This window comes from Halichoerus grypus, chromosome 4 (genome assembly GCF_964656455.1).
Source record: "Halichoerus grypus chromosome 4, mHalGry1.hap1.1, whole genome shotgun sequence".
Classification (NCBI taxonomy): Eukaryota; Metazoa; Chordata; class Mammalia; order Carnivora; family Phocidae; genus Halichoerus; species Halichoerus grypus.
In genome coordinates, this window is record NC_135715.1 from 102,305,339 (window position 1) to 102,317,252 (window position 11,914).

General features: G+C 40.9%; 1 protein-coding gene across 2 annotated transcripts in view; it reads right to left on the reverse strand.

Moving 5' to 3' along the window:
- MCM6 (minichromosome maintenance complex component 6) overlaps positions 1–11,257 on the reverse strand; it is a 32,327-nt gene extending 21,070 nt beyond the window's left edge. The window contains exons 1-7 of one of the 2 annotated variants that reach the window (XM_078070738.1): positions 11,065–11,257; positions 7,276–7,422; positions 5,419–5,529; positions 3,876–4,125; positions 3,294–3,459; positions 2,868–3,013; positions 1,761–1,911 (exon numbers count right to left, since the gene is read on the reverse strand). In XM_078070738.1, the coding sequence (XP_077926864.1) occupies positions 1,761–1,911; positions 2,868–3,013; positions 3,294–3,459; positions 3,876–4,125; positions 5,419–5,529; positions 7,276–7,422; positions 11,065–11,171 (1,078 nt within the window). In that variant the 5' untranslated portion in view covers positions 11,172–11,257. The remainder of the gene's footprint in view (positions 1–1,760; positions 1,912–2,867; positions 3,014–3,293; positions 3,460–3,875; positions 4,126–5,418; positions 5,530–7,275; positions 7,423–11,064) is intronic. The other variant, XM_036086143.2, reaches the window with a different exon arrangement.
- Positions 11,258–11,914: the final 657 nt, after the last annotated feature.

Below are 11,914 nucleotides of genomic sequence, written 5' to 3' on the forward strand. Positions count from 1 at the left end.
GCTGAATGTGATTTATGGCTGCTTCTACAAGCTTTTTATGAATCCAATATAAGAAGGAAATGTACAGAAAAAAAACTGGATCTTTAAAAATGTGCTGTTAAAAATCCATTTTTTCTGTGCTCATCATTATGACTTTTTGTGAATTCTATCAACTAAGCGCTGGGCACATTTACACAAACCACCCCTTAAAGGCAGAAAAAAGAATCCATTCCACAAACAAAACTTCTCTGACTTATGATCTTTGAAACAAATGTGTTGGGAAGCATCATGGTTTTTAAATAGTATACAAATTCTTTGATGCTTCTCACTTGAAAATGGACCTTAAGTCTCTTCTGTTTAGGAGTGGCTGGCCTTTATATCTTGCTTCTAAAAAATAGCACAGGGTGAAGTGAGGGTGTGTAACTTCTGAGACTAGGTAGGTCCTGAGAAGCATTTTATTTCCTCCCTGCTTTGCTCTCTTGGATGCATGATCTAGAGGAAGCCAGTTGCTGGTTTGTGAGAACACTAAAACAGCCCTATGGAAGAGATTCATGTGGCAAGTAATTGAGCTAACAGCTAGCACTAACAGGTAAGTCCTTCAGCCTAGTCAAGCTTTCAGATGACTGCAGCCCCAGCTGATATCTTAGCTGCATCCTCGTGAAAGACTGAGTAGGAACCATTCAGCCAGAACCACCCAAGCTTCTCTCAAATCCTGACCCATAGACTGTATGAGACACTATTTGTTGTTTGAAGCCACTAAGTTTTGGGGGTAATTTGTTATGCAGCAATAGATTAATTTCTGGGGGGGGGGGAGTAGAGCTAGATCAAAATTGGGACTCCTACTACTCAATTAAGGGAGGACACTCTAAAATCCACAAAAGATTATTAACATAAAGGATTTCAGTTCAATTTCACTGGCCAAATATTTAGATAGAAAAAAAATTACTTTACTTTTAAATAGTTAAAAATATATACCTAAGAGAAATACCCATAACCCCATGAGTTCCTGCCATAACTCCAATTCAGTATGAAAGGATGGAAAAAACAAGGGTAAAGCACGAGGCTTGAAAATTTAGTCACATCCTTCAACACACAAAGGGGATTAAATGATGGTGGGCAACTAGCAACCAACAGCCAAGGAAACATAAAGAAACCACTGAAAGTACAGACATAGTACATATGTCTGATTATAGGTACTCCTTCTTGAAATCTCCTTCTTGAAAAAAAAATCAGTATATTAGTCTAACATATTAGAATATACTTAAGTACAGTTCTACCCTAAAGCCAGAAAAAGAAGCCTAAATGAACTTTTTTCTTTTAAAAAAAAAATCATGTTAAAATATACATAACATAAAATTTACTATAATTTTTAAGTGTACAATTCAGCAGAATTAAATATACTATGTTTTATAACCACCACCCTTATCCGTTCTCCAGAACTTTTCATCATCCTCAACAGAGACTTTATCCATGAAACACTAACTCCCCAGTCCCCCGCTCCCCAGATAACCTCTTTCTATTTTATGTCCCTATGAACTTGCCTATTCTAGGTACCTCATTTTAAGTGGAATCATGTAATATCTGTCTTTTGTAAATGACTCTAACACCCCTTGTAAGTCCACTAAAAAACCTTTTGATCTGATTTATGTGCTGTAAGAAATCACTTATTGCTGTTTTAAAAAAATTTTTAAGTTCCAGTATAGTTAACATAGGTATTCATTGCTATTTCTTAATCATCATTTTGATTTCAAGTTTATGCCACAAATGGAAAAAACTCTTACCATGTATAGTAGGGAACAGGCTGGTACAGAGATTGTGGTACAGATTTTTATCCTGACTCATTTCAAACACTTTCTCCCACTCCTTCACAGTCATTTGGTTCTTAATGCTCTCAGCGGTCTGTTCCTCATCTCGGAGCTCTTTCCCTCCAAACTGAGGGGTGAAGAAAGGAAAATATACTTGCACGGAACAGTCAAAGTAAAGTGAAACAGAGAGAGCTTCATTACAAACAAAAAATAGCCTGGGAAGTCAACTTCAGAATCTCTTGACTACAAAGGTTTTCAAAAAAATCCCCAAACTTGTAAGGCCTAAGTCAATCAAGATACTGAAGAGTTTGTCATTTCTCCAGTGAATTGAAAACAAAAAAGCTCACAGTTTTATATTGCTATCGAAATGAATCTGAACGCTCAAGAGATGAGCCATAATAAAATGTTAATCACTGATACGAACATAGAGTAACATAGTATTATATCCACCCCTCTTCTTCCAATACTGGACTATTTTCCAAACTTTTTCTCACTGCTTTCCCACTAAGGACACAGAATCAAGTTTTACACAACTATTAATACCAGGAATCCATCGCTCACAGAAAGATCAAGTTACTTTACTTCCCAGATTACTAAATTTTTCTATTTGTACTTTCTCCAGGAGCATGATAGAGCAACTGTGTTAATTAAAAAAAAAATAAAATTATACCATGGATAATTTTTATCAATGCTCTTAAGGCATTGAGCTCTTAAACATGAGAACAGGTTTTTCCTCAAGGTCAGAAACACATGAAAAGATTTGAATCAGGGGTGCCTGGGTTGCTCAGTTGGTTAAGCAACTGCCTTTGGCTCAGGTCATGATCTTGGGATCCTGGGATCAAGCCCCGCATCAGGCTCCTTGTTCAGCGGGAGTCCCTCTCCTTCTGCTGCTCGCTTATGCGAGCTCTCACAAATAAAATCTTAAAAAAAAAAAACCAAACAACCAAAAAACACAAAAACTAAAGAACCCTCCCACCCCACCATTAACACTGACTAGATAACTCAGCAGTTTCAGAAGCCTATATTGTTGTGGCAGCCCCAGGGGACGTCTTTCTCAACCTTTTCCATTCTATTAAGACTCACCCTTGGGTTGGTGGGTGCAACACAGCAGGCAAGAAAGACCAGCCTGTATGAAAGATCCCTAACACCAAGAGCCCGGAGTCCTCGAATGCCTTCCGTCTCATATCCATCAACACCACTTACACGGGAATTAGTTTCTGCACGTGCTCCTGAAAGAATGAATGACAGTTTGTTTCACAGCTCAAATATCAAAGGTGCTGAGACTCAAAATTGCTTAAATAAACAAAACCCGTAAATCCAAAGATTTCATTTAGGCCTTGAAATTTTTCAGAACTGTACTTTTTGATGCAAAATCAATTTGTCTCTATTCTTATCATATTTCCTTGGTCACCCTGATGGATAGCCAAAAATAAGGAAGATTCAAGAAGCTGAATGTTCTGTAGTTTCAGGTAATGAGAATTTGTTAGATTTGAGCCAAAGATTACTGACCTGGTATGCTAAGCTTAGAGACATCAGGCACAACAATTAGAGTCCCTGTAAAGTCACACTTGTCACCAGCTTGAGCTGACTCCACAGCTTCAGCTCTCAAGATCACTTCTAAACTTCGGGGGATACTCCCTCGAGGAAGCTCAGCTTGAGTCTCTTGAATACGAACCTGTAACAATGGCCAAGAAGGAGAAGAGATTATCTTTCAAATGCCATATAATCTAAAGTAATGCCACAAATATCAACATATTCCAAATTCTTACCATTTGCAGACTTTTGACATTTGCCAAAATTCACTGTAAAAATTCTCTACCCTAATACTCCTCGCAATTTGGTAAGAGATAACATCTACTTAAAAACTTCACCTTTAGGGGGCACCTGGGTGGCTCAATTAAGTATCTGCCTTCAGCTCAGGTGATGATCCCAGGGTCCTGGGATCGAGTCCCAAGTCAGGCTCCCTGCTCAGCAGGGATCTGCTTTTCCCTCGCCCTGTCCCTCTGTGTGCGCGCTCGCGCTCTCTCTCAAATAGTGCCTAGAGGTGAATTATTAGCATAAACTGAATCTGAACGCAACAGAAGATAATACCTTTTGAAAATCAACAAATCTTGATTTATTTGTATCCAGCAAGAATCTCCTTCTGTTGGCACAAACTGGATTTCGGCAGATGTTCGGCTGTGTGTATTTGAACTGCTGTTCTACATCCTTGATCACTGTCTGACAGTCCAAGCACAGGAATGTTCCACTCACAAGCTCTGGGTGAACGGGATGAGTCCGTACCACCTGCCCACTGATGCGAGTGAGCAAACCAATTCTGGATGATGTGAGTTCTCGAATTCTGTTTAAAGATAGATGTCTCATTAGTAAATATTCATTTCCAAACTAAGAAATGTTTCTTTTTTTTTTTAAAGATTTTATTTATTTATTTGACAAAGAGATAGCACAAGTAGGCAGATCAGCAGGCAGAGGGAGAGGGAGAAGCAGGCCTCCTGCTGAGCAGGGAGCCCAATGTGGGGCTCAATCCCAGGACCCTGGGATCATGACCTGAGCCGAAAGATGCTTAACTGACTGAGCCACCCAAGCGCCCCGAAATGTTTCCATTTTAATGATAGGGTATTCAAGGATAAATTTATGTTAAAACAAACAAACAAAAACAAAACAACAAGAGAAGGAATTCTTTGGACTTCTCCAAGAATGATTTAGTCAATGTGCCCATTCCTAAATTGGACAGTGTATATGCATTCACAGCAAAAAACATCAATATGAAAACTAAAGGACACCAAAGAAATGAAATTACAACTATAAAACAGATGATCCCATTTTATTTTATATGCAAATGTTCTCTGCTTACCTACAATTTCTAAATAATCATGTATTAGTTTCACAATAAAATCATCACAGGAAAAAAATGGTATACTCAGAAGTTCAGAAACACTTCCTTTACCTCACAAACCCATTTTATATTAAATAACTTGTTAATTTTACAAGTAATTTCAGTAGTTTAAGTTTTCAAAATATCACTTCAATTTCTTCCAGTAAATTTATTCTTTAAATAACTGCTAACAGGAAAAAATGTTTTAAAGTTATGCCATTTAAGCTCTGACAAAAATTTCCAAAGATTCATGATTTTCTGTGACTGTTCTCAGTTTTCGTATTTTCTCACTTGACTGATTTTTCCCCAGATGTCCCCTGAAAGGCGTCCTGAAATATGACAATCCCCAGAAATGGCTTGATTTAACTTACTTCCTATTTCATCTCCCTAGAAAAATGTATTTCTCCAAAACCAAACTTTCTAGATAATTAAGCCTAACTCTTTACACATATAAAACTAAACCTACGGGTGCCTGGGTGGCTCAGTCAATTAAGCGTCTGCCTTCGGCTCAGATCATGATCCTGGGGTCCTGGGATCAAGCCCTGTGTTTCTCCCTGCTCAGCAGGGTGTCCGCTTCTTCCTGTCCCTCTGCCCCTCTTCCCTGCTTGTGCTCGCTCTCCTACTTGCTCTCTCTCAAGTAAATAGATAAAATCTTAAAAACAAAAACAAAAAAAAACTAAATCTCCTGAGTTTTTTAATCATTAAATGATGCCTATACTGTTTGGTGAATTCCTGTTCTTCCAAAGAAGGGTTTCTTACTTGTGTCTGGTAGGTAGGTCTTGGAATGCAACATAAAAATCCTTGGCAAGAGGAATCTCTTTTCGGTCTTTGACGAAGGTTTTCAAGGCCCGACACAGGTAAGGGTAAACTCTGAAAAGCAAACAAACGAACAAAAATCACACGTCCTCTTCAAGAGGCCTACCAAGGCCTTTCATGCTTATGAACAGCTGAGACTAAGCAATTTCATCTGGCTACAACCAAGCCTTAAAATTTAACTATGCAGGACACTTATATTGTCTAGTCTAGGTTTATGAGCCTCTTCCAATCCTCTCCTATCCACCATAAATAGATCTAAGACAAAAGAAACACAAAAGATAAAATGCTATACCCAAATATCCACTATCTTTAAATTAGCACTTAGCACTGACACTGTAGGCCACTCCTCTGTCCAAGATGAATCTACCTGAACAACCTTGGTGGTTTACAATCCAGCAAGACAGTCTCCCATTTGATGTCAAGGCCTGGTATATTTTTCTAGGTATAATTTTTGACTGATAAGAAACGGATGAGGGGAGAAATTTGTGTACTGACATGAGAGCAAACTGGCAGAAACATACCACTTGATCGGTTAGACTGAAGTGTCTTGATACAAGTTCCCAGTAGTTGTTACAGCTTGGTTTGTTTAAGCAGTGGGATCTGGAAGTCCTCTGAACAATGAGCTACCTTCAGGAGACAGAACTGCTACATGGCCTGTGCATGAGGTATGGGTATAGGTATTTCTACCACCAGCCTGGATTTTCTATCTCCCTCACTCATCAATACAACTTTTCCTGCTGTGTATTCTTACAATAAACTCTGCTGCTTATCCCTGAAACTATTCTCGATGATCAGAAACACTGAAACAAGTCATCCATCTCCCAGCCCACCATGTAAAGGAACAGGGTTGTCTCTCCTTACTTCTGGGTCTTCATTTCTCTTTCACAACTGTCCACAATGTTTATTTTAACCTAGTTTTATTTATACAGATTGTCACATTTATTTATTAACGTTTATTTATATATGTATTTACATAATGTTATTTATTAATTTATTAATCCAAATGCTGACAAAGATTTGTTTAAAGAGATGTTTCTTATTTTATACAGCAATTAAAAATAAAATGAAAGACTAATTAATGTCTAGTTTCTGCCCAAAAGAAATACCATTCAGCTATTAAAATGTTTTCCAGGGATTTTATAGGATATGGAAAATTATGTTATACTGTTAAGTGAAGGCAGGCGACTATATCTACAGTATGACCTCAACAGTTACATAATACCCAGAAATAAAACAAAATGTGCCAGAAGATCCTTGGGAAACTCCACATTTGCAGACCTGCTAATGATGGTTATCTATGGATGGTGAGAATATATATGTAATCCCACTATCCACAGATATGTGTGTATTCCCTCTACTTATCTCTACTTTCTACCTTTCCTACAACATACACATTACTTTCATAATCAGAAAAAAATTAAACTTTAAGGACAATGTCATACTTTAAAGACACCCTGATCAAGAATAGGATCCACACACTTTCTCAAATACCTACTCCTGGGGGCAAGGGAAAGGATCAAATGAATGACACAGCAATAGCACTGAATGCCTGAAAGAAAGTAAGCGATCCTCTGAAAATGGGAAAGCTACATAGAAGGCGTAGGTTTTCAACATTCGCATGTGAAAAATATTCGGCTCCACAAAGGCCTAAATTAGTTCAACTAAAATGACCACTGGCTCTATCAAAGGGCCTCTGTGACAGCTGGCTTTTGCCTCACAAATGAACACTTGGCAGTTCAAGAAGATCTGGATTCACAGGCTCCATGCCTATTTAAAGTAAAGAAGATTAATACACCATACCTATAGAACTCTTCTTGAATGGTGGTAGAAAGTTGTTGGTTAAATTGCTCCAGGTCCACAAAACTCACAACCAACGTGTTTCTCTCGGGACGAATGAGCTCCTCTGCTAACTGTAAGTACTTAATTTCTCCATCACTGTTCTGGAACCTGCAGGTACATGTAAGTCAGATTAAACTTAAGAATTAGGTAGTAAAAAGAAGAATCTAGATGCCTGATAACTCAGTGTATTGGTTAAAATTCATCAGCTGTAGGGTCAGACAGGCTCACTTTACTAATTGTGTAACTTGGGGCAAGTTAGTTATCCCCCTTTTTTGAGAAAAAATAAATAAATTAGGACATTGCTTTATCGCAGAAGATTACTGTGAAGTTTAAATGAGAATGCCTGTAAAATGCTTTGCACAGAGCTTAGAACACAGAAAAACTAGGCCTTCCAATTTTAATCTGCATTTCTTAATTTAGTATTTTCTAATAAAAAATGCCAACTAGGGCGCCTGGGTGGCTCAGTAGTTAAGCATCTGCCTTCGGCTCAAGTCATGATCCCAGGGTCCTGGGATTGAGCCCCACATCGGGCTCCCTGCTCAGCAGGAAGCCTGCTTCTCCCTCTCCCACTCCCCCTGCTTGTGTTCCTGCTCTCGCTATCTCTCTCTCTGTCAAATAAATAAATAAATAAATAATCTTAAAAAAAAAAAAAAGCCAACTATTCTTTTATTATTGTTATGTATAATTAAGATTGGAAAATATTAAACCAAGAAATGCAGGTTGAAATCCAAAGATTCAGTTACTATAGGGAAAACTAACAGACTAGTTGCTAATTTAAAAACATGAAAATACAGAGATGAGGTGCTTCACTGTCCAAGACCTCAGGAAAACAAACATCTATACACACAATATAAAGGATTATCACAAATATTTTTCTTTTTGTTCTTTTAACATAAAATGCAGATTCATTTTGAGGCAAAAATCAATTCCTTCTTCAAATACAGCATGCTCTGTTAAGATATATACTGGACATCTACCTGCAAAGCATTATGCCAGAGATACTTGAAGCTAAAAATGACAGTGTTGTTCCTGCCCTAGGATTGACACTCTCACAGGAGACACTCCTATTAAAGAGAGGTAACAAGAGAATCTAAACATCCATGACAAATGAGTAAAGAAAATGTATAGAACACATACAAAGGAATACTACTCAGCCTTAAAAAGGAAAGTCTGCTATATGTGTCAACAAAGATGAACTCTGAGGACATTACATTAAATGAAATAAGCCGATCGCAGCAAGACAAATATTGCATGATCCTGCCTATATGAGATATCTAAAATAGTCAAATTAATACAGTCCAAGTGGAATGAGGGCAGCTGGCTGGCTTAGTTGGTAGAGCATGTGACTCTTGATCTCAGGGTTAGGAGTTCAAGCCCCAGGTTGGGTGCTGAGCTTACATTAAATAGACAGACAGCAGAATGGTGGTTGCCAGAGGCTAGAGTAAGGTGGGAAATGTGGAGGTACTAATCAATAGGCATAAGGTTTCAGCCAAGTGAGACTGAATAAGCTTTAAGAGATCTACTGTGTAACATTGTACTTATAGTCAATGATACTATATTGTACAGCTAAAAATTTGTTAAGAGGTTAGTCTCATGTTGTGTTCTTTCCACAATAAAATCAAGGAAAAGGGGTGCCTGGGTGGCTCAGTCATTAAGTGTCCGCCTTCGGCTCAGGTCATGATCCCCGGGTCCTGGGATTGAGCCCCCATCGGGCTCCCTGCTCAGTGGGAAGCCTGCTTCTCTCTCTCCCACTCCCCCTGCTTGTGTTCCCTCTCTTGCTGTCTCTTTCTGTCTAATAAATAAAATCTTTAAAGTAAATAAATAAATAAATAAAATCAAGGGGAAAAAAAAAGTACAAGAAATGTGCCGGGGGACTATAAACTAATTCTGCCCAACAAGAACATGTAGAAAGGCTTCAAGAATTCAAAAGGTTCAGAATTTGAAAGAAAACAAAAACACCAAAAAACCCCCAGTGGTGGTGAGACTGACTGCAGATGTTGGCAACTAAGTGGCAATGTCAGCAAAGGTATAGGAACAGGGATGGTTGTGGAAAGGTACAGGAACAGGCTGGTTGTGAAAGATGAAACTGGGAAGAGCTGTGAAGAATTTGGGACTTTATTCCATAAACAAGGGCAAATCAAAGCTGGAATTTTGAGAGGAAGTTAACATCCCCCCCCCATAAAGTGATTATCTGTCTTATCTATCATCATCCCCAGCACCTAGCTGTATGGTAAACTGCAAGGTAACGAAGGCAATTATATCCTTTGTTAAAATTAAACATTCATTGAGGATTTTTGCAATATGGTGTGGTGGCCAGGTGGGGTTAAGGGTGGGATTTACATTCAAGATGAAGTGGCTGACAGGTAGATATAAGATACTCTACAGAGATAATGGAAAATGGCACCTTAGGAGCATAAAGGAAGAAAGGATTGGTGCTGCCTGAAAGGTTTATAGGGTTTCACAAAGGAGTTGTGAGTCTTTAACTGGCTTTGAAAGATGAAGAGCTGTTAGGCAGAGGTACAGAATGTAAATTAAATTATTGTTTTAAATATATCAGAATTTCCTAAGACAGCAGAATTATTCACAGTAGTAAAAGTGTGGAAACAACCCAAAAGTCAGTGGATGAATGGACAAAAAGTGGTACACGCATACAGTTAAAATACCATTCAGCCTTAAAAAGAAATTGACACATGCTGTATACACGGATGAACCTTTAAGACATTATGGTGGAATAAGCTGGTCACAAAAGGACACACACTCCAAGTATATGAGATAACCATATAGTGACATTCATAGGAAGGAGAAGGGTGGTTGCCAGGTGCTGGGGCGGGGTGGGGGATTGGGGTTACTGTTTAGTGGTTGCAGAGTGTCAGTTTGAGAACACCAAAAAGAGTTCTGGAGATGGATGATGGTGATAGTTGCTTAATAAGGTGCATGTATGTACTTCATGCCACTCAACTCTCCACTTAAAAAAGTTAAATGCCAAGTTTTGTTATGTATATTTTACAATAAACAAAAAAAGAATTTCATAAGACACTCCAAAGTCCATAGTCTTAGGGAAAGAAGTGATACATCTGCACTATCTAAGAAAAGTAACTGGCGGCAGTGGCGGAAAGCCAGGCAGGGAGGTTATGAGAGGACAGGAGCTTGGAAGGCAACTGACCAAAAAAAAAAAAAGTCCGTGCATGGGGAGGGGGGCGGTGGAAGGAAAGGGAGGGATGGATGGAAGGAGCGTGCTCACTTTCAAGCAGGTCGGGGGCTCTCCCCTCCCCCCGCAGCATCTGTCTACGCGCAGGGTTCACTCTAGTACTTTTATCTCCAAAGGCTCCAGGGGTTGCCCGGGCCCTCGGCGCCCCCAACACCAAGGGGCCTGGCTGTCCGGTCCAATCAGGACTCTGCAGGGATCCCCACTCGATCGTGCTACTTATCCTCCCCGAGCCTCAGTTTCCGTACAGGTACCCAGGGCCGACGGGACCACCAGCCTTACAGGCGGTGAAGACTGAATGATGGGACCAAAGCGCTGCCCATTGAGTCTGAGGAAGGGCTCGCGGTGGATTTTAGTGCCCCGCGGCAGCCCGGCTAAGCCCCAAGTGGGGCGTGGGACGCTCTGCAAGGCGCGTGACCCCTCCATTCCCCAATACACGGCGGCCCCACGGCCCCGGGAGCCGCGAGTCGGCGGGCCCCGGGAGCCGGAAGCGGGGAGGGGCAGCTCGGGGAAGTTCCGCGAGGAAGGGGCGCCCGCCGACTTACTCCTCCAAGAAATCCAGGAACAGTTTCTGACACTTCTCTGCCACCTCGTCGCGCACTTCCAAGTGCTGGCTGCCGGCGCCCGGGTCCGCTGCGGCCGCGAGGTCCATGGCTGCCTGGAGCCGAGGGGTCGCAGCCGACACGCTCCGCAGCCACGAGTCGCTTCACCACCGACGCTACAGCTTTGCGCGCGCCGCCGCCGCCACTGCTCGCCCCCTCGCCCCACCGGGATGGCCGGAACCAATCGCGGCGCAAGAGCTCGCGGATTTCGCGCCAAACCTGCCCAATGAGCGCGGCTTCTCCCTCAGCCCCGCCCACGGAGCCGGGATTTCGCGCCAAATGCTAAGACCTGGAGGAAGCCCGCGGGTTCTGCCTTTGCGCCTGCGTAGTGTGGCCGTGTCACCGGCAGTTTGGTTTCTGGAACAGGTTGGATCTCGGTTCGGGTGGTTTTTCAAATGTTCTTCAAATCATTTCACTGATATTAACTGAGCAGTAGACATAAAGCTCTATGGAAAAGAGAAATGAGTAAGATTCAGACCTGCTTGAGCCGTGTAATTGGAGGAAATAAACTAAATCACCGGGTAAAGCTGTACAAGAGCCCAAAGAGATGTATAAATAGTACCAGGGAGGGGCGTTGGCAGAGTTATTGTAGTTGGTGCTGACTGGGGAAAATCAGCGAAATGTTTGACATTGTTGATTAACTCCTCTCCTAAACTCAACTGTTGGTTTGCGTCCTCTTGATTTTCTTTACTCTCTTTTTGGCAATCTTTACCCAACTTCGTTCCACTTGCCTTTTCTCCTATTTGGTCATTTTTGGTTAGCCTTTGTAGATGCCTCTTCTTCAGTGAGCCCC